Raw genomic sequence first — 26982 nt, forward strand, 5'->3', positions numbered from 1 at the left:
GTGTGACTAAAAATGAACAACATACAACTCCCTGTCTCCTGGTTATTGGCCCAAAGTCTCCCAGGCGGCTTTCATATTTAAGGCGGGTCTAGAACTCACTGTCTCCTGGTGATTGGCCCAAAGTCACCCAGCTGACTTTCATGCCTAATGCAAGACTAGAACTCACCATCTCCTGGTGATTGGTTTAAAATCACCCAGTTGACTTTCATGACTGAAGCGTGACTAGAACTCACTGTCTCCTAGTGATTGGTCCAAAGTCACCCGGCTGGTCTTGATTCCTAAGGCCGGACTAGAACTCACTGTCACCTGGTGATTGGCTGAAAGTCTCCCAGCCCAATTTCATATTGAAGGCAGGGCTAGAACTCACCGTCTCCCGCTTTTTAGCCTGGTGCCTCCACTGCCAGACGAAACTGGCTGGTTCCAGGATGACCCAGAAGGGTGAAAACAACACAACGGTGAAAAAGCTTTTAAGATCCTGGCTTCCTTAGCCATAATTCCTGTCTGGTCCCATCAAAGTAAAATTGTAAGGCCCACCTGTCTGGAAATAACACCTCCTTTTTCAACGTGGGGAAACTCGGATTCTTGCTGCCAAAAACCTCCAGAGGCATTTTCTCTGGAATGGTTTGGACCCACAAACCAATGGAAAACTCTTGCAGAGGATTGCCCAGGCAGTGTGTGTGTGTGTGTGTGTGATAGAGCCAGTAACTCTCTCGTAGAAAGGTGTTGCGAACGGCCATTAATGAATTTCTAGTGGCACTTTTATTTATAAATGAGCGTCTCATTTATCACACTGTCTGGAAAGGACGTGGTAGGGCGCCCAAAAGTCAGCTCGATAATGGAGAAAATATAAAAGTATTGCTGTGCCAATTTCCCTGGGACAATAAAACTAACTGAGAATTTAGAACATTGTTTCTCCAACTTGGCTACTTTAAAATGCATGGACTTCAAATCCCAGAATTCCCCAGCCAGCGATGCTGGCTGGGGAATTCTGGGAGTTGAAATCCATACATTTTAAAGTAGCCAGGTTGGAGAAACCCTGATTTAGAGGCTCTTTTGTGGCTGCGTTGAACTACGGGCTCTTTTATGGCTGTGTTGAATTCTGGGAGTTGAAGTCCATACATTTTAAAGTAGCCAAGTTGGAGAAACCCTGATTTAAAGGCTCTTTTATGGCTGCGTTGACTTACGATCCCAACTGAGCTCAAAATTTCTGTGAGTTTTGCCTCATTTTAGGACTTTCCTTGCCATAGTTCTTAAGGGAATCACTGCGGTTGTTAAATGAGTTAACCCGGTTGTTAAGTGAAACTGGGTTTCCCACAGACTCTGCATGTCGGAAGGTCCTAAGAGGGGATCACCCTAACCCGGGGACACTGATGCGGTCTCTAAATGTGAGTCAGTTGCTAAGTGTCTGAATTTTGATCACACAACAACGGTCGTAAGTGTGAAAAACAGCCATGAGTCCCTTTGTTCAGTGCCCTTGTAAACTTCGGTCACTAATATGAATTGTTGTAAGTTAAGGACTACCTGTATATGGAATAATCTGCTTTTCTTAACAGAAAATGTTGCCCTGTTCTCCTTTTCTAAGCCCATCCATTTTTATTATTATTCATCGCACAGTTAGCCAGATGTTCAGACTGGATTTGGCATTTTTGTTTATCGAGTCCTTACCAAGGACCTGGGATAGGCAGATGTGGATGTTTGATGGTATTACAGATATCATCACAGGATGGAAGCAGTTCCTAGTAAGGCCTCCTTTGGCAATTGACTAAAGGCAAATCTGTCAATGCCAATGGTGTTCAAGTGGTGCTCCCGTTGTTTTGGGATTGCACTCAAGGCGCCTATTACTATTGGTACATCATCATACTACCCTTACTTGCATCATCATTATCATCATCATCATTAGTAGTAGTAGTAAAGGTAAAGGTTCCCCTGCACACGCGTGCCAGTCGTTTCCGAATCTAGGGGCCGGTGCTCATCTCCATTTCAAAGCCGAAGAGCCAGCACTTGTCCGAGGACGTCTCCGTGGTCATGTGGCCGGCATAACTAGACGCCAAAGGCGCACGGAACGCTGTTACCTTCCCACCGTAGTGGTCCCTATTTTTCTACTTGCATTTTTATGTGCTTTCGAACTGCTAGGTTGGCAGAAGCTGGGATGAGTAACAGGCGCTCACTCTGTTACGCAGCACTCGGGATTCGACCCGCCAAACTGCCGACCTTCTGATCGACAAGCTCAGCGTCCTAACTCACTGGGCCACCGCGTCCCAGTAGTAGTAGTAGTATTCATAAAAAAATCAAAGCAGCTACCGGTATTAACGAATTTGTGGCTCCTGGTTGTCATTGGTAGCCATGGGCTAAACAACCAATCCATAATTCAATGGGTGTTTTTTTTACTGTAATTGTGCACAGATAGTCCCTGACTTACAACAGAGCGACTTATGACCGTTTTACACTCTTAAAGGACCGTTGCAGCCTCCCCCGTGGTCCGGGTGTTTGGCAACTGGCCCATCGTGAGGCCCTGCCATCTCCTTTTGCGACCTTCCGACCAGCAGAGTCAATGGGGGAAGCCAGATTCACTTAACGACCGTGTGATTTGCTTAACAGCCGTGGCAAAAAAAGGTCATGAAAGGGGGCCAAAAATTCACTTGAACCACTGTTTCGCTTAACGGTCGAAATTTGGAGCTCCGTTGCGGTCGTAGGTCGAGGACTTACCTGTGTCTGTGAATTTAGAGAAACGCACCCTGGAGGTAACACCCCTGTCACTGCATCCCACAGTTATGTATTGTGACTTCTTGGTGGGAAACCTGGATGCACAAAATTGGGCTTCCAGCAGCATCTTCGGCTGCGCAGACCCGCTTTTCGCTTTAAAGGATTGATTCCTCCTATTACAGTTGAACCTTTCTTTCTCTCTCCACTTTCCTTCCCCCTCTCTGTTCCTCCTCCCTTCTGCCTTCAGTGCCCAGTGCCCCACCTCGCAAGGTGGAGGTAGAAGTCCTCAATTCAACGGCCATCCAGGTCTTCTGGCGTTCCCCAGTCCAAAACCGCCAGCACGGACAAATACGTGGCTACCAGGTGCACTACGTCCGCATGGAGAACGGAGAAGCCAGTGGCTTGCCCCAGATCAAGGACGTCATGTTGGCTGACGCTCAGGTGAGGGGTGTGTGTGTGTGTGTGTCTGTGTCTGTGTCTCCTTTTTGGTGGCAGGTGGCTTCTCACGGCTGAATTCGAACCCCAGGCTTATTAACAGCTCAGTAACAACGGACATTTCCCTTTTCTCCTCCTTCTCCTCCTCTTTTTGGTGCCCGAGTCAACACGCACAAATTTGTGGTTGAGCAGTGCGGTCGTGAAGTCAGGCATCACAGGGCTGCCCCCCCCCCCCGTGCTGGATTTTACGAGCTTTTTTTGCCATAGTCGTTAAGTGAAATCCTCAATGGTTCTTAAGCAAGGCATCGTTTGAGTTCTTCCCTGCTGGCTTCCCCGTTGTGGTGATTCCTCGCCAGCCAGTGGATCCGGCAGCCGAGTCTGAAGAATCAGATGAGGAGGAGGAGGAGGAGAGGGCTGGAGTGACATGAGAGTCAGAGGAAGGCTCTGAGGAGCTCCGAGACTTACAGTCTGACGAGGAGCCCGGCCCCTCTACTCGCGCTCAGGCTGAGACACAGCTGTGCTGGGAGCCTGACTCGGACAGTGATGAAGCACAGCTGGGAAATATCCAGGATGCACGAAAGTGCCGGCAAAGGAAGCGAGTAGGACAGAGGAATGCAGTGGGGCGGCTCTAAAGGCAAAGGAGAAGGCATTAGGAAGCCACGCTTGGGCTGAATAATAAAAGGGAAGGTGCTGGTTGCCGAGAGCAACCGTTCGTGTTGAGGATGGAGTTTCTGTGGATTGTGTTTGTTTGCCTTGGACATTGACTCAGGTCTGTGAATAATAAAAGGGGCTGTTTTTATTGCGGTTCCTGTCTGCTTGATTGGAAGAGGGGCTTTTCTTTGTGAGCAGAACAAGGACTCGCCTAGGCTGGGACAGAACACCCGTTGACTTTGCCTGTTGAAAACTGGCTGGGAAGGTGGCGAGTGGCGATCACGCGGCTCCCCCCCCCCGTCGGAAAGCCAGGCTGGTGGGCAAGTGCCCGGATTTGTCGTATCAAAGTCGATAGGAGCCTTTCCCATTTCTACCTGGAGGTGCCAAGCCCTGATGTTTCCAGTCCAAGTGAGGATACAGTTGCACCTCTCCCATATGGAGAGAGATCCTAGTCCTCAACGATTCGGGCGAAAAGCCTCGTTAACGCGGCAGCACTTTCTCCAGGCTTCCAAAGGCAGGCGGTGGCGCCCGATGGCGCAGCTTCGTCAGAGCAAGAATTGAACTAGCTTACGGGCAGACCGTTCAAAGTTACAATGGCGCTGGGGAAAAAAACGGGACTTAGGACCAGCGTTCAGCCACCCTCTGGTCACCGAATCAAAATTTGCCCACTTGGCAGCTGGCCTGCATTTGTGAGGGTGGTGCTATCTGATTTAGTGCTGTTCTAACGACGGTCACTAAACGAGTGGCTGTCAGTCGAGGTACTACAGAACCTGTAATTCTGAAATTGCTCGCTACCAGCCCGATTCATCTGTCCCCACCTATAACTCCCATTAACCAGAGTGATGCATTTTACTAACCCCACGGATCTCTCCCACCCCTGCCCCACTTTGCCCCAGCAGCTGCAGGGGGGGGCTTCTGAGCGCCGGCCTTTCTCTCCCCAGGCAGCCCCTCCGTGCTCTCCCCATCACCTCACTTTTCTTTCTCTTTCCCCTTTTCACCCTCACCTGCCTACCTTCTTTTGTTCAGTGGGAGACCGATAATACTGCAGAATACGTAAGTAAAACGCTTCCGTTGTGGTGATCTCCTCTCGGCTCCCTTCCCTGTTACTAGTGATAGCATGGTGTTGAGTATCTCCCTTTCTTTCTCCCCCCCCCCCCACCTGCCTCTGTTGAGTTTTGTGTGGCTTGCTGTGTGCTTCAGCCTCTCTTGAATGTTGCCTTAGTTTCTTTGCATGGAACACGGGGGAGGAGGCGCAGTAGTTAAGCCAGCTTTAGAAACGAGAGTTAAACTAACACGAGTGTGCAAGAGGTGCAGATCCTGTTAAACTAGCTTAAGAGGTGAGGGCTAGACTAGCGTAAGTGTTCAGACCCTGTTCAGGTAGCTTAAGAAATGAGAGTTAAACCAACATACGTTTGTAGAGATGCAGAGCCTGTTCAGCCAACTTTAGCAATGAGGGTTAGACCTACATAAGTGTGCAGAGATGCAGAGCCTGTTGAACCAACTTTAGCAATGAGGGTTAGACCTACATAGGTGTGCAGAGATGCAGAGCCTGTTGAACCAACTTTAGCAATGAGGGTTAGACCTACATAGGTGTGCAGAGATGCAGAGCCTGTTCAACCAACTTTAGCAATGAGGGTTTGACCATCATAAATGTGCAGAGATGCAGAGCCTGTTAAACCAACTTAAGAGGTGAGGATTAGACCAACATAACTGTGCAAAGATGCAGATCCCGTAAGACGGGAAGGTTAAACCAACATACGTCTGTCCTTGTACTGACCCTGTCAAAATAGTTTAACAGGTGAGGGATAGATCAACATAACTGTGCAAAGAGGCAGACCACCTTTAACTTAACAAGTGGTGGTCAAACCAACCTAAGTGTGGCCAGTTAAAGCAGCTTAACACACAAATTAATATACAAATTAATACCCAAACTAATATAAATGTGCTGCTGTGGAAACCCAGATAAACCAGGTCAAGACGCGAGGGTTGAACCAAGATAAGTGTGTCCTTTGTGCAAACCGAGCTGCTGTAAATTGCAGGAATTGTAAAATGCATCTTCCGGGCTTCTTGTTCTCAAGCAGCTGATTTTTATGCTATAGAACAGGGGTCCCCAATCTGTGGGCCGCGGCCACCAGGTCACGTGAATGGCTGGCCAATGCGTGCATGTGAGTGCACACATGCTCCCCCTACTCACCCTAGCGCCGCCCCCAGCATTGCCTGGACGCTAGCACCATCCTATTTGTACTGCACACGCGGCCCCGTGCCTGCCCCTCCCTATCCCTTCAGGCCACCAGCCTCTGCTATAGAAAGCTAATTTAATTTAATTTTAATTTAATAATATTTCTATACCGCCCTTCTCCCGAAGGACTCAGGGCGGTGAACAGGGCAAGAATAAAAATACAGGATTACAAAAGTTAAAACAAGATTAAATACATGCCCATACTAAAATACATCTTAAAAACCCAATAAAATAACAATAACAAACCCCCTAAAAGTAAAGCTCTTGTTATTTTTTGTTCTCTAATCCCCCCTTACGAAACGAAACAAGAAAAGAGACTTTTCAAACGATAGAAAAAAGATATTGAGACTCTAGAAAGAGTGCAGAGAAGAGCAACAAAGATGATTTAAGTTAAACTATATGATGAATGGTTAAGGGAAATCGGTGTATCTCGTCAATGTGTGGCCCTCAATGGAACCGCATCCATATGGAAGGAAGTGTGTAGTGGGGTGCCCCAGGGCTCTGTTCTGTGCCCAGTGCTCTTCAACATCTTCATCAACAATTTGGATGAGGGGATAGATGGGGAACTCATCAAATTTGCAGACGACACCAGGCTGGCAGGAATAGCCAACGCTCCAGAAGACAGGCTTAAGATACAGGAGGATCTGGACAGACTCGGAACACTGGGCGCTATCTAACAAAATGAAATTCAATGGTGAAAAAAGTAAGGTTCTACATTTAGGCAAGAAAAACCAAATGTACAGGTATAGCATAGGTGGTACTTTGCTCAATAGTAGCAACTGTGAGAGGGATCTCAGAGTCCTAGTGGACAATCGCTTAAATAGGAGCCAGCTGTGGGCTGCAGCTGCCAAAAAAGCCAACACAGTGCTAGGCTGCATTAACAGAGGGACAGAATCAAGATCACATGAAGTGTTAATACCGCTTTACAAGGCTTTGGTAAGGCCACACCTGGAATACTGCATCCAGTTTTGGTCACCATAATGTTTAAAAAGATGTTGAGGCTCTAGAAAGAGTGCAGAGAAGAGCAACAAAGATGATCGGGGGACTGGAGGCTAAATCATAAAAGGAACAGTTGCTGGAATTGGGTATGTGTAGTTTAATGAAGAGAAAGGCGAGGGGGTGACAGGATAGCAGCCTTCTAGTATCTCAAAAGTGGCTACAAAGAAAAGGCAGTCAAGCTATTCTCCAAAGCACCAGAAGGCAGGACAAGAAGCAACGGATGGAAATTAATCAAGTAGAGAAGCAACCTAGAACTGAGGAGAAATTTCCTGTAAGAACAGTTAACCTGTGGAACAACCTGCCTCCAGAAGCTGTGAATGCTCCAACACTGGAAGTTTTTAAGAAGAGACTGGACAGCCATTTGTCTGAAATGGTATAGGGCAGGGGTCGGCAACCTAAAAAAGGAAAAGAGCCACTGGGAACCGGTTCCATCACAAATTTAAAAAAGTGGGAGCCGCGTGCGTGTGTCCATGCACGTGCATGCGCAAAAATGCGCAAAACGGTTTTATGCGCGGATGCACGCGGCTGCCAATTTTTTAAAAAGTGAGATGGAACCGGTTCCCGGTTGCCCGACGGCGACGGCCCGTCTGCAAAGCTGCCGCTTTCGGCAGCTTTGCAGATGGGCCGCGGCAGCCTCCTCAAAGAGCGGTGCCCGTGCCCATTCCGGGAGGTGCGCGCGTACCTCCGCGCGAACGGGCAGCGGTGCCGCTCTTTGAGGAAGCTGCCGCGGCCCGTCTACGAAGCTGCCGCTTTCGGCAGCTTCGCAGACGGGCCGTGGCAGCTTCCTCAAAGAGCGGCGCCCCTGCCCATTCCGAGAGTTGCGCGCGCACCTCTCCAAACGGGCGGTGCCACTCTCCATTTGGAGAGGTGCGCGCGCACCACTGCCCGTTCGAAGAGGTGCGTGCGCACCAGGCGGCTGGGAGCCGCAAGAGACGGCTCAAAGAGCCGCATGCGGCTCCGGAGCCGTGGGTTGCCGACCTGTGGTATAGGGTCTCCTGCCTGAGCAGGGGGTTGGACTAGATGACCTCCAAGGTCCCTTCCAGCTCTGTTATTCTGTTCTGTTATTCTGTAACAAAGAGAAGGACTAGGGCTGACATGATAGCAGTATTCCAATATTTGAGGGGCTGTCCCCCCAAAAAAGGGGTCCTGACAGTGAGAACCATTAACCAGTGGAACAGCTTGCCTCCAGAATTTGTGGGTGCTCCATCACTGCAGGTTTTAAAAAAGAGATTGGACAGCCATTTGTCTGGAATGGTTTCCTGCTTCAGCAGAAAGTTGGATGAGAACAGAGGTCCCCCAACCTTTGGGGCACCAGGGACCACCGGTTCCGTGGAGAGAGGTTTTTCTGCGGACCGGAGAGTGCGTGGTTTTGTGTGCTGCCTGCATCTCGCAGATATGGACCGGTTGCTGGCGTACTGCGGCCCGGTATTGGTCCATGGCCCTGGGATTGGGGACCCCTAGACTAGAAGACTCTTATTCTATAACCAATTCGGTTGAGAACCATCGTTTTTTTCCTTTGGGGTTCGGTCCCTTTGCGGAACCCACCAATGTCCTGTTGCTAAGACCATTTTCTCTGATGAAAAGAGAGAATGGAGCTCTCCCTGTTTGCCCAAAGGCTTTTGGCTGCAAATACGGGGTCTCCGTTGCAAGTTGTGTGTTTGATAATGTGGAATGTATGGTTTTCTCCCCACCTGTCCCTCTTTCCTTGTAATGTGATGTGTCAAGGATTGCTTTGTGCTGTGCCTTGCATGCTGGATCCTGGTTGTTTTCCGGAAGGAAGGAAGGAAGGAAGGAAGGAAGGAAGGAAGGAAGGAAGGAAGGAAGGAAGGAAGGAAGGAAGGAAGGAAGGAAGGAAAGAGAGGGAGGGAGGGAGGGAGGGAGGAAGGAAAGAAGGAAAGAAGGAAAGAAAAGGGAGGGAGGGAGGGAGGAAGAGAGGAAATCTTTTTTGTGTTAATTCTTTGCTCTAATTCCTCAGGAAATGGTCATCTCTGGACTTCAGCCAGAGACCACTTATTCCGTCACAGTCGCTGCCTACACCATGAAAGGGGACGGGGCACGGAGCAAGCCGAAACAGGTCGTGACCAAGGGAGCAGGTGAGCATCCCAGAAGGGTGGACTTGTTAACCAACCCTACCGGACCCTTGGGTAAAGATTAATCCTCGACGTACGACCAGTCACTTAGCAACGGTTACAACAGAGCTAGCTACCTTCAAGCTACTTGCGACCCATTTGGGAGGGGGACTCCACGGTCACATAACGGAACTTCGGGCTCTCAACCGCAGGACCACCGAGACGGCCCATTACAGCTTCCCCCAGTCACATGACTGCATTTTACAACAGTTTTGCCCAAACCCGTCACTTACATCCGTGGCATCGGCACTTAGGATTCTCTCGTTCGCCTTAAAAAAAAATGTCATAAACTCAGATTGGTGACGTGACTTAACTTGTATTACGACCGTCATAACTTACGGCCGTAATGGGTAGGCTCCATCATGGTCGTATGTCGAGAACTACCTGTACAGTGAGGGTCTTTTGAAAAACTTCGAAAATTAGAATTTGGCAGTTGGTGAGAGAGGCCAAACGCCGTCTTCCTTCCTTCGTGCATATCTCTGATACCAAATATATATATATATATATAATTAAATAGCGAAGTGTTTTGTGTGTGTGCACTGATTTTATCCTTGTGCGTTGTTAGTCTCTTTAAGTATATTATACAAGCATAGCTAAGCCCAAAATTTCCGTTGCTAAACGAGTTAACAGTTGTTAAGTGAGTTTTGCCCCGCTTTACAACCTTGCCATAGTCGTTAAGTGGATCACTGCAGATGTTCAGTTAGTAACACGGTCGTTAAGTGGATCTGACTTCCCCCCCCCTTGACTTTGCTTGTCAGACGGTCGCAAAACGAGATCATGTGACCCAGGGACACTGCAAACCGTCACAAATACCAATCAGTTGCCAAGCGTCTGAGTTTTGATCACGTGAGCACGGGGATGCTGTGATGGTCGTATGTGTGAAAAATGGTCTTAAGTCACTTTTTCCGGTGCCACTGTAACTTCAAAGAGTCAGTAAACAGTTTCCACATAAATAATCCTATATCAGGTATATTAAATTTTCTCTCCATTTTGACAGTCTATTATTGGTCCTTTTATTTTTTTTTATTTATTTTTTTCAGAAACCGTCCTTTCACACACACACACGCACACACACATACACACACACACACACAGAGAGACGCTTTCACTATATCTAGAAATCCTATGAATAGGGGAATTGAATTATTCTTGCAAACCTACAATACATTTAATAACTATCTATCAAAGCTAGCCGTGTTATTGTGCCTGGCGTGCATCTGGATTGATGCAGGGGTAGCGTTTCACCTCTAATTAATTTAAGATGGCAAGCAAGTAGTTTAGTATAGAATTTATAGCCTGCCTTAAGTAATGAAATGGAAGCTTACCAGGGTAGATTGATAACATGAAGATTAAAATATATTTCTGTAGAATTCTCCAGACCGCTGAGTCGAGGACAAGCTGTACCCATCCACATAAGATTATCGGCAGCGAGTGCCAGTGACAGAGTCATAATGCTAGCTAGTTTGGGTCATGAAACGTCTGCAAGAAAACAACCAAGCTCAGAGAGCACCAAGGACCCCATGGTCTTCCTCCTCCTCCTCCTCCTCTTCTTCTCCTCCTCCTCCTCCTCTTCCTCCTCCTTCTCCTCCTCTTCCTCCTCCTCCTCCTCCTCCTCTCCTTTTTAGCACCGATGATGTTAGCTAGTTGGGTAAAGAAATGTCTGCAAGAAAACAACCAAGCTCAGAGAGCACCAAGGACCCCATGGTCTTCCTCCTCCTCCTCCTCCTCTTCTTCTCCTCCTCCTCCTCCTCTTCCTCCTCCTTCTCCTCCTCTTCCTCCTCCTCCTCCTCCTCCTCTCCTTTTTAGCACCGATGATGTTAGCTAGTTGGGTAAAGAAATGTCTGCAAGAAAACAACCAAGCTCAGAGAGCACCAAGGACCCCATGGTCTTCCTCCTCCTCCTCCTCTTCTCCTCCTCCTCCTCCTCCTCCTCCTCCTCTTCCTCCTCCTCCTCCTCTCCTTTTTAGCACCGATGATGTTAGCTAGTTGGGTCATGAAATGTCTGCAAGAAAACAAGCAAGCTCACAGAGCACCAAGGACCCCCACAGTCTTCTTCTTCTTCTTCTTCTTCTTCTTCTTCTTCTTCTTCTTCTTCTTCTTCTTCTTCTTCTTCTTCTTCTCCTTCTCCTTCTCCTCTTTCTCCTCTTCCTCCTCCTCCTCCTCCTCCTCCTCCTTCTCCTCTCCTTTTTAGCACCGATGATGTTAGCTAGTTGGGTCATGAAACGTCTGCAAGAAAACAACCCAGCTCAGAGAGCACCAAGGACTCCATGGTCTTCCTCCTCCTCCTCTTCTTCTCCTCCTCCTCCTCCTCCTCCTCCTCCTCTTCCTCCTTCTCCTCCTCCTCCTCCTCCTCTCCTTTTTAGCACCGATGATGTTAGCTAGTTGGGTAAGGAAACGTCTGCAAGAAAACAACCAAGCTCAGAGAGCACCAAGGACCCCATGGTCTTCCTCCTCCTCCTCCTCTTCTCCTTCTCCTCCTCCTCCTCCTCCTTCTCCTCTTCCTCCTTCTCCTCCTCTCCTTTTTAGCACCGATGATGTTAGCTAGTTGGGTCATGAAATGTCTGCAAGAAAACAGGCAAGCTCAGAGAGCACCAAGGATCCCACAGTCATCCTCCTCCTCCATCTCCTCCTCCTCCTCCTCCTCCTCCTCCTCCTCCTCCTCCTCCTCCTTCTCCTCTCCTTTTTAGCACCGATGATGTTAGCTAGTTGGGTCATGAAATGTCTGCAAGAAAACAGGCAAGCTCAGAGAGCACCAAGGATCCCACAGTCATCCTCCTCCTCCATCTCCTCCTCCTCCTCCTCCTCCTCCTCCTCCTCCTCCTCCTCCTCCTCCTCCTTCTCCTCCTCTCCTTTTTAGCACCGATGATGTTAGCTAGTTGGGTCATGAAATGTCTGCAAGAAAACAGGCAAGCTCAGAGAGCACCAAGGGCCCCTCATGTCAACTCTGAGCTACAGATATTCTCCTTGCATAAATGGGGCTGGAGCTTTGATCATCTGCTTACCTTCCCTTTTTTGACATCCCCTCATTTCCATCTTTCACCCCTTCCAAAACGGATGGAATATTCCAGCTGAAACATTCAACAGTAACCCTTGATGTGCCTAATTTGGATGAACTTTAATTTTCATAACATTAACTTTATAAATATTAAGCCATTTGTAGAAGTAGGCTTTTTTTTTTTGGAAAAAAAAATCTTTCATGGTGCATCAATAGAAGCAACACAGTGACAACTCTTTTCAGAAGATCAGCAATTAGCTCAATGTCTTTCTGCTTCACAATAATCATTTTTAATGATATTTCCCAATGTTTCAGGGAATAGGTTTTTCCCCCTGAAACCTTTCCGGTGGGTCACTGATCAGCGGATTTCTTTTCCACTGCTAAGACATGTTTGAAGAAGATAATTAATTCATGTATGGGCTGATTTCCCCGTCGGCACTCGGTATAATAATTTATTAGACCAAAGCAATACAGGCAGTCCTCATCTGTCATGGTGTTTACCTCACGAATAATACAACTGCTTTACTATTAACATTAACGATCTTACATATAATACATTAAGACTAAGCACAGTTGGAAGACGAAGTCTATTCTTCTGGGCCGCCCTCTTTTCACAGATCGCGGAGCTCTGGACTTTGCCCTCTCAAACTGGGGGTGGTTGCCACAGTATTTCTCAATCTTGACAACTTTAAAAGTCTCTTCTTAACAACTTCCAGTGTTGGAGCATTCACCGGTTCTGGAGGCAGGTTGTTCCACTGGTTAATTGTTCTAACTGTCAGGAAATTTCTCCTTAGTTCTAGGTTGCTTCTCTCCTTGATACTGGAAGGCTGCTATCATATCTCCCCTCATCCTTCTCTTCATTAAACTGGACATACCCAATTCCAGCAATCGTTCTTCATATGTTTTAGCCTCCAGTCCCCTGACCTTCTTTGTTGCTCTCCTCTGCACTCTTTCTAGAGTCTCGACATCTTTTTTTGTATGTGAGCTATATTAACTAACCCTAACTCTCCTAAAACCTAATACTTACCTCCTTACAGCAGATAAAAAAAGTCCTTTGTAATGTATCGCAGTATAGTCGGTGAGAAAAAAAAAGAACGCACAATACTGGCAGGCTGCCTCCCACCGCAAACCCATTCTCTCTTTCTGTGGTGGCGAACCTATGGCACGCGTGCCAACAGGTGGCACGCCGAGCCCTCTCTGTGGGCACGTGTGCCGTCGCCCCAGTCCTAGGTCTTCAGCTGGGTTTTAGAAAACCGTTTCGCTTTAGGCCTCCGCCGCCGTGTGCAAAACAAAAAGGTTCCATCAATCAATCAATTTCAACTTCACGCGGGGAAAAAAAAGATCTCACAAAGTTGGAGCTGATTGATTAAACTTTTTAGTCCCACCCAGTCTGCCGTTACCGGCCACGCCCACCCAATGGGCCACGCCCACCCAATGGGCCATGCCCACCCGGCACCCGACAATACATAAGTGGGTTTTGAGTTGCAGTTTGGGCACTCGGTCTCTAAAAGGTCCGCCATCACTGCTCTCTTTTCTTTCCCAGTCCCAGGAAAACCGATCCTGTCGGTCTATCCCACTCAAGAAAGCTCTCTTTTGGTCAAATGGGAACCCCCGCTGGAAGCCGAAAGCCAAGTGCTGGGTTACCGCCTCCAGTTCGGCCGCCGGGACGTCGACCCGCTGGCCACTCTGGAATTTGCCGCCCAGGAGGACAAATACACCGCCACCCACGTCCACAAAGGTGCCACGTACGTCTTCAAGTTAGCCGTGAAGAGCCGGGCTGGCTTTGGGGAGGAAGCCTTGCAGGAAATTACCATCCCGGAAGACGTGCCGAAGGGTTACCCCCAGATTCTCGAGGCGAGCAACATCACCTCCCGATCCGTCCAGGTGACGTGGCTGCCCCCCGTCTTAGCCGAGAGGAACGGGGTCATCGTCAAGTACACCGTGGCCTTCCGAGAGACCGCCTCTTCGGGAAACCCCCAGGAGAAAGAGCTCCTTCCCTCATCAGAAAACTCGTACATCCTGAACGGTCTCAAGCCCAACACCGCGTACGATGTTAAAATCCGAGCTCATACAAGTAAAGGTCCCGGGCCGTACAGCCCGACTGTTCAATATCGGACGGTCCTTCTGGATCAAGGTAGGACTTGCCAGTTTCGGCCCCAAAGGGGGTCTCTCTCTCTCTCTCTCTCTGAATCCCGGGAGGCAGAGAAGCCAAAACTTAAAACCAAAAAAAAAGTGCCGTAATCCTTTAAACTCCTCGCCGGCTTGAAGATGGCGTGTGAGTACCGTTTGGAAAAAAAAAAAAAGCAAAAACGCAAGCAGGCTTTTAAAAAAAAAACAAATCGTAACAAGGCAGGTGATTTCCTGTTGCCTTGGGCAGGTAAGTCTTTTTTTTTTCCTTTTTTTTCGGCTAAAGTCCAGTCCAGGCAACCTCTTGATTGACAGCTGGGCGGAGCAGTTGCCATCACAGGTGGGCGGAGTTTTTTCTTCAGCTTTTGCCCCCCCCTCCCTCTCTTCGATCTCTTTTGATCTCTTTTTTCCTTTCTTTCTTTTTTTTCATTATTATTATTATTATTATTATTATTATTATTATTATTATTATTATTATTATTTTTGCAAGCCGGTCAAGGAGAAAAATACACCTGTGCAAACCAATTTTAAAACAACGAACCCACATTATATTCCGTGCAGAGTTTCCGTCCTCAGCAGCCAGACGGGAGAATTTGTAGTTGATTTTCGTTGTGCTGGGATGCTGTTTTTTTTTTTTTTTTAAATTAGCCTAACAGGGTGTTGCAGGCTTGGATAAGAGTTTTCAAGAGGCACAGATGGCCAGAGGTAATTTTTGGGGGACTGAAGTAGGACGCAGTGTGTAAAAAAGACGTCAAGAGTTGATGAAATCCAAAATCTGCCGTTTTCACTCCGAGTTGCCCGCTCAGCCCTTCGCTGATTGTGTTTCTTCCCCACAGTTTTTCCCAAAAACTTCAGAGTGAAAATGGTCACCAAGACATCGGTCCTTCTGTGCTGGGAGTTTCCTGAAAATTACAACTCTCCTATTTCATACAAGGTACAGGTTTAACGTCTGCTAGAAATCCTTGAAAAAGGGGATCCTGCATCCTTTGTGCAAAAGAGGCAACTTGGTCAGTCGATCACCATCCAGATTGCCTCTGTTGCACAAAGGATGCAGGATCCCGTATAGTGCGGGAATGTCGCGACACGCAACCTACTTTTGCCGCCACCCTTGTTTTGCAAGGTTACTCCGTCAAAACTATTTGGAATAAATTTTTGAATAAACCGTTGACCGAATCACTTTTGACTGAATAAATTTTGGGATGAAAATTTTATTCCGTCAAAATTATTTGATCGACGGTTTTATTCGGTCAAAAAAGGCATGGCCAAAATGCACCGTGTTTTGCTCAAAAAAATCTGTCGCGGCGGGAAAAACTGCCCTCTTCCGAAGCAACTTAGATCATTTTCAAACAAATTATCCCCGCAGAAATTACTTCTTTCTTCGGGCTTAATTGAAATCCGTTTAGCTAAATTAGGGAATTTGCTGCCATGCAACACTGTAATGACAAAAGATTTGGACAGCTGGAAAAAAAATCCACAGAGGCTGACATACTCTATGGCTACTAGGCATAGTAAGCATAAATGATTTCTAGGATTTCCCAAACATGTCAGTGAACACAGTGAAACACTGCTGTGGAACATAAATAGAAAGGCGCAGCGTGTATAGATCCTACTTGTCCGGTTCCTAGATGCACCTGTTTGCTTACTGTGGGAAATACAGATAGTCCTCGACCTATGACCACAATTGAGTTCAACATTCGTGTTGCTAAGCAAGACAGTTGATCACGTGAGCATGGGGAGGCTGCAACAGTCACAAGGAAAACGGCCATAAGCCACGTTTTTCAGTGACTGTAATCTTGAATGGCCACTAAACGGGCTGTTGTAAGTAGTGGAACAGAATAACGGAGTTGGAAGGGACCTTGGAGGTCATCTAACCCAACCCACTGCTCAGGCAGGAAAACCTATAACATTTCAGACACATGGCTGTCCAGTCTCTTCTTAAAAACTTTCACTGTTGGAGCACCCACAAACTCTGGAGGAAAATCATTCCAGAGATTCATTTTTCTCACCGTCAGGAAATTTCTCCTTAGTTCCAGGTTGCTTCTCTCCTTGATTAATTTCCATCCATTGCTTCTTGTCCTGCCTTCAGGTGCTTTGGAGAATAGCTTGACTGCCTCTTCTTTGGGGCAGCCCCTGAGATATTGGAGGAAAGGAAAGGAAAGGAAAGGAAAGGAAAGGGAATAACAGTTGGAAGGGACCTTGGAGGTCATCTAGTCCAACCCCCTGCTCAGGCAGGAAACCCTATACCAGGGATAGGCAACCTTGGCTCTTTTATGACTTGTGGACTTCAACTCCCAGAATAAAAGAGCCAAGGTTGCCTACCCCTGCCCTATGCCATTTCAGACAAATGGTTGTCCAGTCTCTTCTTAAAAACTTCCACTTGTTGGAGCATTCAAAGCTTCTGGAGGGAGGTAGTTCCACTGGTTAATTGTTCTCACTGCTTAGGAAATTTATTCTGACTTCCAGGTTGCTTCTCTCCTTGATTAGTTTCTATCCGTTGCTTCTTGTCCTGCCTACCAGGACTACCTGTAAGATGTTAATGTTGGTCTGATATAGCAGAGTTCCAGCTATCTATCTTCTACGCCCGCTTCCTCCGTTTCTCATAGATCCGGCATGACAACACCGGCCAAGAGTTTGAGGTGGGTGGGAGTGCCACCAAGAAGCTCATCACCAATCTGAAGCCGCAAACATCTTATCGGTTCTCCCTCGTGGGCCAGAGAAGCGAGAAAGGAGATCTTCAGCAGAAGGTGGAGGTGTCCACCGCAGCCAATATGCTGAGCAGAAAACCAGAGGTGTCTTATCGACATGAAATAGATGGCAACGTGATGGTGAATCTGCCAGATGTCAGGAGTTCAGACTCCCCAGTTCAGTATGTATACATTGTGAAAGCCAGCTGCCCGGTTTATATCTCTCCCTTTCGGCATTTGCATTTGGCCTTTGCGTAGGAAGCTGGGCAAGGTTCAGAAGCCATCAAAGCATGTGAACCACAAACCATTCAGATTGTAGAACAGAGAAAGAATAGAGTAGAATGGAATGGAATGGAATAGAATAGAATAGAATAGAATAGAATAGAATAGAATAGAATAGAATAGAATAGAATAGAATTCTTTATTGAGAATAGTGTGGAATGCAATAGAATAGAGTAGAGTAGAATAGAATAGAATAGAATAGAATAGAATAGAATAGAATAGAATAGAATAGAATAGAATAGAATAGAATAGAGCAGAGCTGGAAGGGACCTTGGAGGTCTTCTAGTCCAGCCCCCTGCTCAAGCAAGAGAACCTACACCATCTCAGACAGGTGAATGTCCAGTCTCTTCTTAAAAACTTCCAGCCATGGAGCACCCATGATTTCTGGTGACAAGCTGTTCCACTGGTTAATTGTCCTCACTTTCAGGAAGTTTCTCCTTAATTCCAGGTTGCTTCTCTCTTTGATCAGTTTCCAACCATTGTTTCTTGTCCTTCCCTCTAGTGCTTTGGTGAACAACCTGGCCCCTTTCTGCCTTGTGGCAGCCCCTCAGATACTGGAATACGGCTATCATGTCTCCCCCATTTCTTCTTTTCTTTAGACTAGCCAAACCCAAGTCCCGCAGCCGTTCTTCGTATGTTTTAGAATCATTTAGAGCTACGTAGACTTTTTCACTGTCTACACCTAAATATCTTTACAACCTGAGCCAGTTTTCTTGGGGTCTTGGACACCTTGCTGCAGCCAACTGCAATGGCCAACTCAACACAGCCAACTTGCCGCAGCCAACTCTCAGTGAGACAACTCGCCACAGGACAAGAGTTACACTAACATTGAAAGAAATGGTGGAACAGACTCATTAAAGAAAGGATGCAAAAGGAGGGACCAAATGAAATGGGAATGACAAAAAATAATGATGTTTTAATTATTTGAAATATTTAAATTGAATTGTTGAATTCTCCCACTGTGAGTTGTTCTGTGGTGGAGTTGGCCGTGGCGAGTTGTCCCAGTCTGGTTTTTTCGAATAACCTAAAACATGTTATTGATTGAAATAAAATGCAAAAGGAAACCCATCTGGGTTTAACTAGAAATCCTGTAGGAATTTTGTAAGTCAGATCCCACAGACATTTTGCTTGGAAACAATTATTTTTCACCATTGGCGAGACAACCCAATAAATGTTTCCTATTTTGAGTTCTTGGACGATAAGAAAGGCTGAGCGCCAAACAATTGAGGCCTTTGAACTATGGTGCTGGAGAAGACTCCTGCAAGTCCTTGGACTGCAAGGCGATCAAACCGGTCAGTCCTAGAGGAGATCAACCCTGGCTGCTCTTTAGAGGGCCAGATCCTAAAGTTGAAAAACTCAAATACTTTGGCCACCTAATGAGAAGGAAGGACTCACTGGAGAAGAGCCTCATGCTGGGAAAGATGGAGGGCAAGAGAAGAAGGGGACGACAGAGAATGAGGTGGCTGGATGGAGTCACTCAAGCAGGAGGCGTGAGCTTAAAGAGACTCCAGAAGATGGTAGAGGACAGGAAGGCCTGGAGGAACGTTGTCCATGGGGTCACGATGGGTTGGACACGACTTTGCAACTAACAACAAATTTTGAGTTCTCACCTCAGTTAATCACCTTGCCCATCCGGATGAGCTCTTCTCCTTTGTTTTCTCTTTCTTTTAATCTATTCTCTGGCCTGTTTTTCTTTCTTCCTTTCATCATTAGAGCCTATTACATTGTGGTGGTGCCCTTGAAGAAAAGTAAGAGTGGCCAGTTCCATAATTCATACAATAGTCCCGAAGAAATGGATTTAGAAGAGGTAAGTGGGGATTTGCCAGGAAAAAGTCTTTTAAGAGATTTCGTCTTGTTTCATTTTTTATAATTTCCTTGGTAGATCCTGGGAATGCTGTAGATGTTATATATCTTCATTGGAGAAAAGCATTTGACAATACGCCCTACAGAGAGTCTTCTAATTCAGAGCCCCCCCCCCAACCTTTTGGGCAGCAGGGACCGGTTCCGTGGAGAGAAGTTTTTCCACGGACCAGAGGGGACGTGGTTTTGCCTGCATCCTGCAGATGGAGCTTTGCTTGTTTACACGTCCCGGTTTCTGGCTTGCTGCGGATTGATGCCGGTCCATGGACCGGGGGTTAGGGACCCCTGTTCTAATTAACAAACTAAACCATGGTGAGCTAGGTGGCATAAATCTTATTGGAAATGTAACTGGTTCAACAATAGTCATCTAAGTCAGGGGTCTCCAACCTTGGCAACCTGAAGACTTGTGGACTTCAACTCCCACAATTCCTCAGCCAGCCAAGCTGGCTGAGGAATTCTGGGAGTTGAAGTCCACAAGTCTTAATGTTGTCAAGATTGGGGACCTCTGATCTAAGTTACATTTGCAAATGTAAGATGACAAAAGTGGTCATTCAAAAGCAAACAAACCATTGCAGTTAAATGAATCGTGCAGCTGTTATGTGAATCCGGTTCTCCTCATTGACTTCGCTTGCCAGAAGCTGGCTGGGAAGGTCACAAATGACGATTACACAACCCCGGGACACTGCAACCATTATAAATACAGGCTGGTTGCCAAGCACCCCAATTTTGATCCCGTGACGTGGTTGTTAAGTGTAAGGTTTGGTTGTAAGTCATTTTTTTTCAGTGCTGTTGTAAGTTGGAATGGTTTGTCAGAGTGTGCACAGTCTTATTGAGCGAGATAACCCAGGAGTAAACACAGTAAACAGTGGTCTGTGGTAAATGGTGGTTTATCTTACGCTATTTACACCATCATACACCAGGAACAATATACATACCCGTGCTAATACAGCAGGAGCTCAACAAACCACAGTTACAGCAGGAAACGGAAGAGAGAGAACACATCAGCAGAGCCTTCCCTCTATACAAAGGCTCTTAAAGAGACACAGACCCTGCTGAGTCATTCCCATCATTACATTACAGCTTACAGCTTACATTACATAAGCTGGTTAGTTGTTAAATCAACACCTTGACACTCCTCCTATTTAAAGCTAAACAGCTGCTAATCCAATGCTTTTACATATTCTTGATGCTCGCCTGCAGTCAAAGGCTTAGTCAACATATCGGCTATAATATTGTTGTCAGTGGAACAATGCTGTAACTTTATCAATTTATCCTTTAGACGTAGAGCCTCCCTGACGTTACAGTATTTTATGTCTACATGCTTCCTTCTGCTTCCGATACGTTCCCCCGTTGCCATCTTTATACACGCAACGTTGTCACAGCTTCTTTCACATCAATATGTACATCGCCAAGTAATTGGCACATACCAAGTTAATTCAGAACATGCTTCATGAATGGTCCTAATTCAAGAACTATTTTATACACATTAACACTGACTCTTCTCAGCTCACCTGGATATCCGCTTTCTTCTTTCCCAGCTAATTCAGCAGATCTCAAGGCTGCAACGGCGAAGCCTCCGCCATTCCCGTCAGCTGGATCACCACAAAGCGTACATCGCAGCCCGTTTCCACATCTTGCCCCCTTTCTTCATCCTCGGGGATATGAAACGCTACGACAATTTTGAAAATAAAGCCCTGGAGTCCGGACAGAAATACGTCATTTTCGTTTTGGCGGTTCTGCAGGCCAATGAAGTCGTGAGTCCCCTCCGTGACTCCCCGCTAATTCCTGGGGCCCCTTTTAAGCGCCTGAACGGGTTAACATTGATCTCCTTTTAGAATTTAGAATAGAATAGAGCCGGAAGGGACCTTGGAGGTCTTCTAGTCCAGCCCCCTGCTCAAGCAGGAGAACCTATGCCGTCTCAGACAGGTGAATGTCCAGTCTCTCCTTAAAAATCTCCAGTGATGGGAGTGCCCACGATTTTTTGAAGGCAAGCTGTTCCACTGGTTGATTGTCCTCCCTGTCAGGAAGTTTTCTCCTTAATTCCAAATTTTAATGGAGATTCTTGATGTGATGAGCTGCCTTCTCTGTTTTTATAGCTTTTTGTCTGGATGATATTTATTTACCATGCTGTGAATAAAGCAGCCAAAATATATATTATTATTTTTTTAGAAAATTTTATTAAATGTACATTTAAAAACAAAAGTGGTCATGATTCAACTTCCCTAGCTACAACATTACTATTAGTAGTACCTTATATTACAGAAAGAAATAAGAAAAACCTAAAATACATTCTATGACAGGACAGAGTACGGTATAACAAACTGTACATATTTTTTATTTTATTTTATTTTATTTATTTTAATTCCATTTATATCCCGCCCTTCTCCGAAGACTCAGGGCGGCTTACAAGCTTAGCAGTAGCCTTCATTCTATGTATATGCCTGCTTATTAGGGCTTTCACACACACCCCAAGCGGCATCATTACAAAGTCAGCTTATTGCCCCCAACAATCTGGGTCTTCATTTTACCTACCTCGGAAGGATGGAAGGCTGAGTCAACATATAACTTCTGTAAATTTTTTAGTAAACTGTCTTTCAATCGTCAACGTTATATTTACATATCTTTCAGCTGGGTCCTGATATAGGTGCTAATAAGAAATCCTTACATTTATCAACTAATCAAACAATAGTCCTCTCAGCGATCCTCCTTATCTCTAACCAATTGTACAAATTTTGCCAAATTTCATAATAATCCGTTTCAGTCATATTTCTGATCTCTAGGGTTAACCTGTCCATTTTTGGTGCAGGATAAAATTTTATCTATTATTTCTTCTTCAGTGAAGCAGCCAAAATATTTCGAAGGGGCAGTGGAAAGCGATAAGATGATACATGTCTTACGATGAATACCTTACCCAGTATTCAAAAGTCAAACGTAGAAAAGTAACAAGCACAAAAATAAAAATAGAAAAAACGTGTATTGAACATTCTCCAGTGCTTCAATAATAGAACAAGAGCACAAAAGGCTAAATCAGATTTGAACGCGGCTTGTCCTACCTCCTGAGTTTACACCACACGTTCGGGCAAGTCAATTAAAAATGTAGAAGCTGTATTTACTCAGCAGGCTAAATTTATTTAACCTTGTGGTTTGGGGAGTTGTTTTGTTTTGTCTTTGCACAGACCTAGCTGTTTCATCCAATTACACCCAGACTCAGAAATGGGTCAGTTGAATAACCAACAAAGGTGTGCAAAACTGGCCCCAGGAAATGCTAGATATGGAATGTTATTGCCCAGGAGATCTTGAAAAAGTCCTGAGCCAGGGGAATTCCTTTGGAAAACTCATAGATTGCGCTGGGAGGAGTCATTCTGGAGAATTTTGGAAGCTTTCATTCCCCCAGTCTGTGAATTTTGCCCATCTCAAGTGACTAATTGGAATCAGTTATTCTAGAGTCAGGGATAGGCCACCTTGGCTCTTTTATGACTCGTGGACTTCAACTCCCAGAATTCCTGAGCCAGCCATGCTGAGGGGAAAGGGAGAGGTTTCCAAGCTGAGCCATGCTGGTTCAGGAATTCTGGGAGTTGAAGTCCACAAATCATAGAGATGCCAAGGTTGGCCTAGGGCAGGGGTAGGCAACCTTGGCTTTTTTATGACTCGTGGAATTCAACTCCCAGAATTCCTGGGCCAGCCACGCTGAGGGGAAAGGGAGAGGTTTCCAAGCTGAGCCATGCTGGTTCAGGAATTCTGGGAGTTGAAGTCCACAAATCATAGACATGCCAAGGTTGGCCTAGGGCAGGGGTAGGCAACCTTGGCTCTTTTATGACTCGTGGACTTCAACTCCCAGAATTCCTGAGCCAGCCATGTTGAGGAGAAAGGGAGAGGTTTCCAAGCTGAGCCATGCTGGCTCAGGAATTCTGGGAGTTGAAGTCCACGAGTCATAAAAGAGCCAAGGTGGCCTACCCCTGTTCTATACCTCAGCCACAATGCCAAATTATACGTTTTGACATGGGTTTTTCACTCACGGTTGCTGATCTGAGCCAGAACTGTCTGTCTAATATCTTTGCTTTCTACCCACTTATCTACCTCTCCCCAATGAGAAGACTAAGGCAAATCCTGCAATAGATGTGCTCCTTTAACCCAGGGGTGGGGAACTACGGCCCTTTTTATGAGTTGTGGACTTCAACTCCCAGAATTCCTGAGCCAGGAATTCTGGGAGTTGAAGTCTTCAAGTCATAAAGGGACCAAAGTTCCTCACCTCTGCCTTACCTCCTTGTTGTACTTACAGGTGTACGCTGCCAGTCCCTTCTCTGACCCCATCCAGATGGACAGCTCTGATCCCCAGCCCAAAATTGAAGGAGAGGAGGGGTTGATCTGGGTGATTGGACCGGTTTTAGCTGTAGTCTTTATTATCTGCATTGTTATTGCAATCCTCCTGTACAAGAAGTAAGTGGGGATGTCCATTTTTTTGCTTTGGGCTATTCCTTTTTCTTTTTAAAGCAGGTTTTTTTTCCCTCCTTGAAGGATTTTGGTCTCCTGGGGCAAAATAATCTGACCCTGAGACCCAGTTTGATTAAGTGATTAAGGTCCTGGCCAATCACTAGGAGACAGGGAGTTCTAGTCCCGCCTTAGACCTGAAAGCCAGCTGGTTGACTTTGGGCCAATCACCAGGAGACGGTGAGTTCTAGTCCCGCCTTAGGCCTGAAAGCCAGCTGGGCGACTTTGGGCTGATCACCAGGAGACGGTGAATTCTAGTCCTGCCTTAGGCATGAAAGCTAGCTGGGTGACTTTGGGCTGATCACCAGGAGACGGTGAATTCTAGTCCTGCCTTAGGCATGAAAGCTAGCTGGGTGACTTTGGGCCAATCACCAGGAGATGGTGAGTTCTAGTCTCACCTTAGGCCTGAAAGCCAGCTGGGCGACTTTGGGCTAATCACCAGGAGACGGTGAATTCTAGTCCAGCCTTAGGCATGAAAGCCAGCTGGGCAACTTTGGGCTAATCACCAGGAGACGGTGAGTTCTAGTCTCACCTTAGGCATGAAAGCCAGCTGGGCGATTTTGGCCAGGTCCCTCTCTCAATCCAGCCCACCTTGCAGGGTTGTTGATGTGGGGGGAAAAGGAGCAGGAAGGAGTATTTGGTATGTCTGCCACCTTAAGTTATTTATAAAAATAATAAAGGCGGGATATATATAAATAAACGAAATCCCTGACCCTAAAGTCAGATTTTTCCAACCTGGTGCTCTCCAAGCATGATAACTATTGGGGGGGGGGTGGCAGCTCTAACCCCAAACAGCTGGAAGATATCTAGTTGGGGAAAACTGATACAGACCAAAAATATACCTAGAAGGCTGAACTTCCAAACGTGATCATCAGCATTGATCTAGGAAGATTCCTGGGCTCTTAGGAGATTTAAGGATGACCGAGAATTCCGCAGCTACTGTCTCATATATGTCTTATATTTTTCTCCCCACCACCCCCACCCCCACCACTTTCTTTTTATGCTTTCCTGGACAGCAAGCCAGACAGGTAAGAGGTTTATTTTTTTAAAAAAAATGCTTATTGTCTCCTTTGATGCAGTAGAAAGTCAGGAATACTCCTGAAAACGGGAGAAAATAAAAGTGGAAGAGACAGGGCGTTGTAGCTTACTAACCTGTCGCCAGCGGTACAAATGCAAGCCAATTTTGAGCCACAGCGATAGCACTGAAACTTTACAGCCTTCTCTGAACGGTTTACAAATATCAGCGTATTATAACCTTCCTGGCTCCTCCTTTTACCGAGATCAGAAGGGTGGAAGGCTGAGTCAAATTTGAGCCGGTGAAAATCGAACTGCCGGCAGTCGGCAGGATTAGCTTGCAATACCGCATTCTAACCACTGCGCCACCACGGTTCTTTTTTAACTTCGAAATAGACAGAAGACAGAATAGAATAGAGCTGGAAGGGACCTTGGAGGTCTTCTAGTCCATCCCCTCGCTCGAGCAGGAGAACCTGTTACCATCTCAGACAAGGGACTGTCCTGTCTCTTAAAAACCTCCAGGGATGGAGCACCCATGATTTCTGGTGGCAAGCTGTTCCACTAGTTGATTGTCCTCACTGTCAGGAAGTTTCTCCTTAGATCCAGGTTGCTTCTCTCCTTGATCAGTTTCCAACCCTTGTTTCCTATCCTGCCTTCTGGTGCTCTGGTGAACAACCTGCCCCCCCCCTTTGTGGCAGCCCCTCAAATGCTAATAATTGCCAGAAGGAGATCTGAGGCAGGTCATAGCACTCATCACATCTGTAATATCTTTGGAGCTTAACCTCATGGCCTCCAAATTTACCCAGGCGACCCGTTTTATGCTTCCATTACTGCGATAAGTTGAGCATTACCTGTGCTGAAAAGGCTTAATTTTTGGGTCCTCGGCTGTGATAAAGTCAAGCGCAGTTTCTACTTTTAATATATCATTCCCCCTTCTCCTGGAATGAGTGAATCACTTCAGAAAAGGCCACAAGTATCTATTTATCTAAATTTGATCAGAGTCTGCCTGAGTAAACGCTGCAGGTTTCCAGCTGCGTGCGAGAGCGGTTGGGACTTGATCCCCTTCTCTTGACTCGTCAGCTCTGATTCCCGTCTCCTCCTGTTTTCTCCCTCCAGCAAACGCAAAGAGTCGGAGCCCCGGATCAAGTGCTTACTGAATAACGCCGAGATCACTCCTCACCACCCGAAGGATCCCGTGGAGATGCGGCGCATCAACTTCCAGACGCCAGGTAAACCAGCTTCGTGCCCCCCTCCCTATCTTCCTAAACCAGGGGTAGGCAACCTTGGCTCTTTTATGACTCGTGGACTTCAACTCTCAGAATTCCTGAGCTAGCATGGGGGGAACAATGACCCCCTTTATGACTTGTGGACTTCAACTCCCAGAATTCCTGAGCCAGCATGGGGGAACTATGGCCCCTTCATGACTCGCGGACTTCAACTCCCAGAATTCCTGAGCCAGCATGGGGGAACTATGGCCCCTTCATGACTCGCGGACTTCAACTCCCAGAATTCCTGAGCCAGCATGGGGGAACTATGGCCCCTTCATGACTCGTGGACCTCAACTCCCAGAATTCCTGAGCCAGCATAGCTCAGCATGGAAACCTCTCCCTTTCCCCTCAGTGTGGCTGGCTCAGGAATTCTGGGATTTGAAGTCCACGAGTCATAAAAGAGCCAAGGTTGCCTACCCCTGTCCTAGACAGTTGCATGCTTCTGACGCCACCCCATGCCCTTGCAAAGTTCTGTTTGCGAAGACACGCGTGTTTGTAATTTTAATATCAGGTGAGATATGGCTGGTGTCATTTGGTTTTGAGATGACGTGCACTTTTTGAAAACCAAACCGACTAACGGACAAAAATCTCAGCCCGTTTTCTTCTTGGAAATCTGAAAGAGCTGGATAAGGCTTTTGGTGGGCAAATGGAGCAACATAATTCATCATGCCGAATAAATTAGACTAGGTGGTGAAATGCTGCACATTTTTGCGATTTTGTTGGCAGAACAGAGAGAATTTAGCTTGGCTTAGCCGAGAAGGAGCTTTAGGTGATTAACTAATACATTGATTTAGAACAATGCCCGTTTCAATTGATTTCAAACGGTGGCCCTCTTAAAAAGCTTTTAACTCATTTTGAACACGAGTAGTTTTTTTAAAAAAAAAGAAAGAAAGAAAGAAAGAAAGAAAATCAGCTGAAAAGGATTTTATAAGAAGCTTTCTTGCTTGCACATGCTCGTGTTAAAGGGGGAAAAAGGGGGAACGTTTCTCGTAATTACATTTTTTCGCCACGAGTAGCCCTCGATTTACAGCCGCAATGGAGCCCCAAATTTCCGTTGCTAAGCAAGGCAGCGGTTTAAGTGAGTTTTGATCCATTTTGCCACCGTTTTT

At 46.5% G+C, this 26982-nt stretch overlaps 1 protein-coding gene across 1 annotated transcript in view; it reads left to right on the top strand.

Annotated features, from left to right (window-relative positions):
• The window catches only part of PTPRS (protein tyrosine phosphatase receptor type S), a 256467-nt gene that overhangs the window by 159498 nt on the left and 69987 nt on the right, over positions 1-26982 (top strand). Inside the window, 9 exon segments of the mRNA XM_083365216.1 lie at positions 2951-3144; positions 9003-9120; positions 13694-14284; positions 15114-15211; positions 16881-17143; positions 18957-19050; positions 20642-20857; positions 23383-23540; positions 25686-25834. Of these exon segments, the coding sequence (XP_083221342.1) occupies positions 2951-3144; positions 9003-9120; positions 13694-14284; positions 15114-15211; positions 16881-17143; positions 18957-19050; positions 20642-20857; positions 23383-23540; positions 25686-25834 (1881 nt within the window).

The sequence above is a fragment of the Vipera ursinii genome (assembly GCF_947247035.1).
Source record: "Vipera ursinii genome assembly, chromosome: 1".
In the NCBI taxonomy this organism is placed as follows: Eukaryota; Metazoa; Chordata; class Lepidosauria; order Squamata; family Viperidae; genus Vipera; species Vipera ursinii.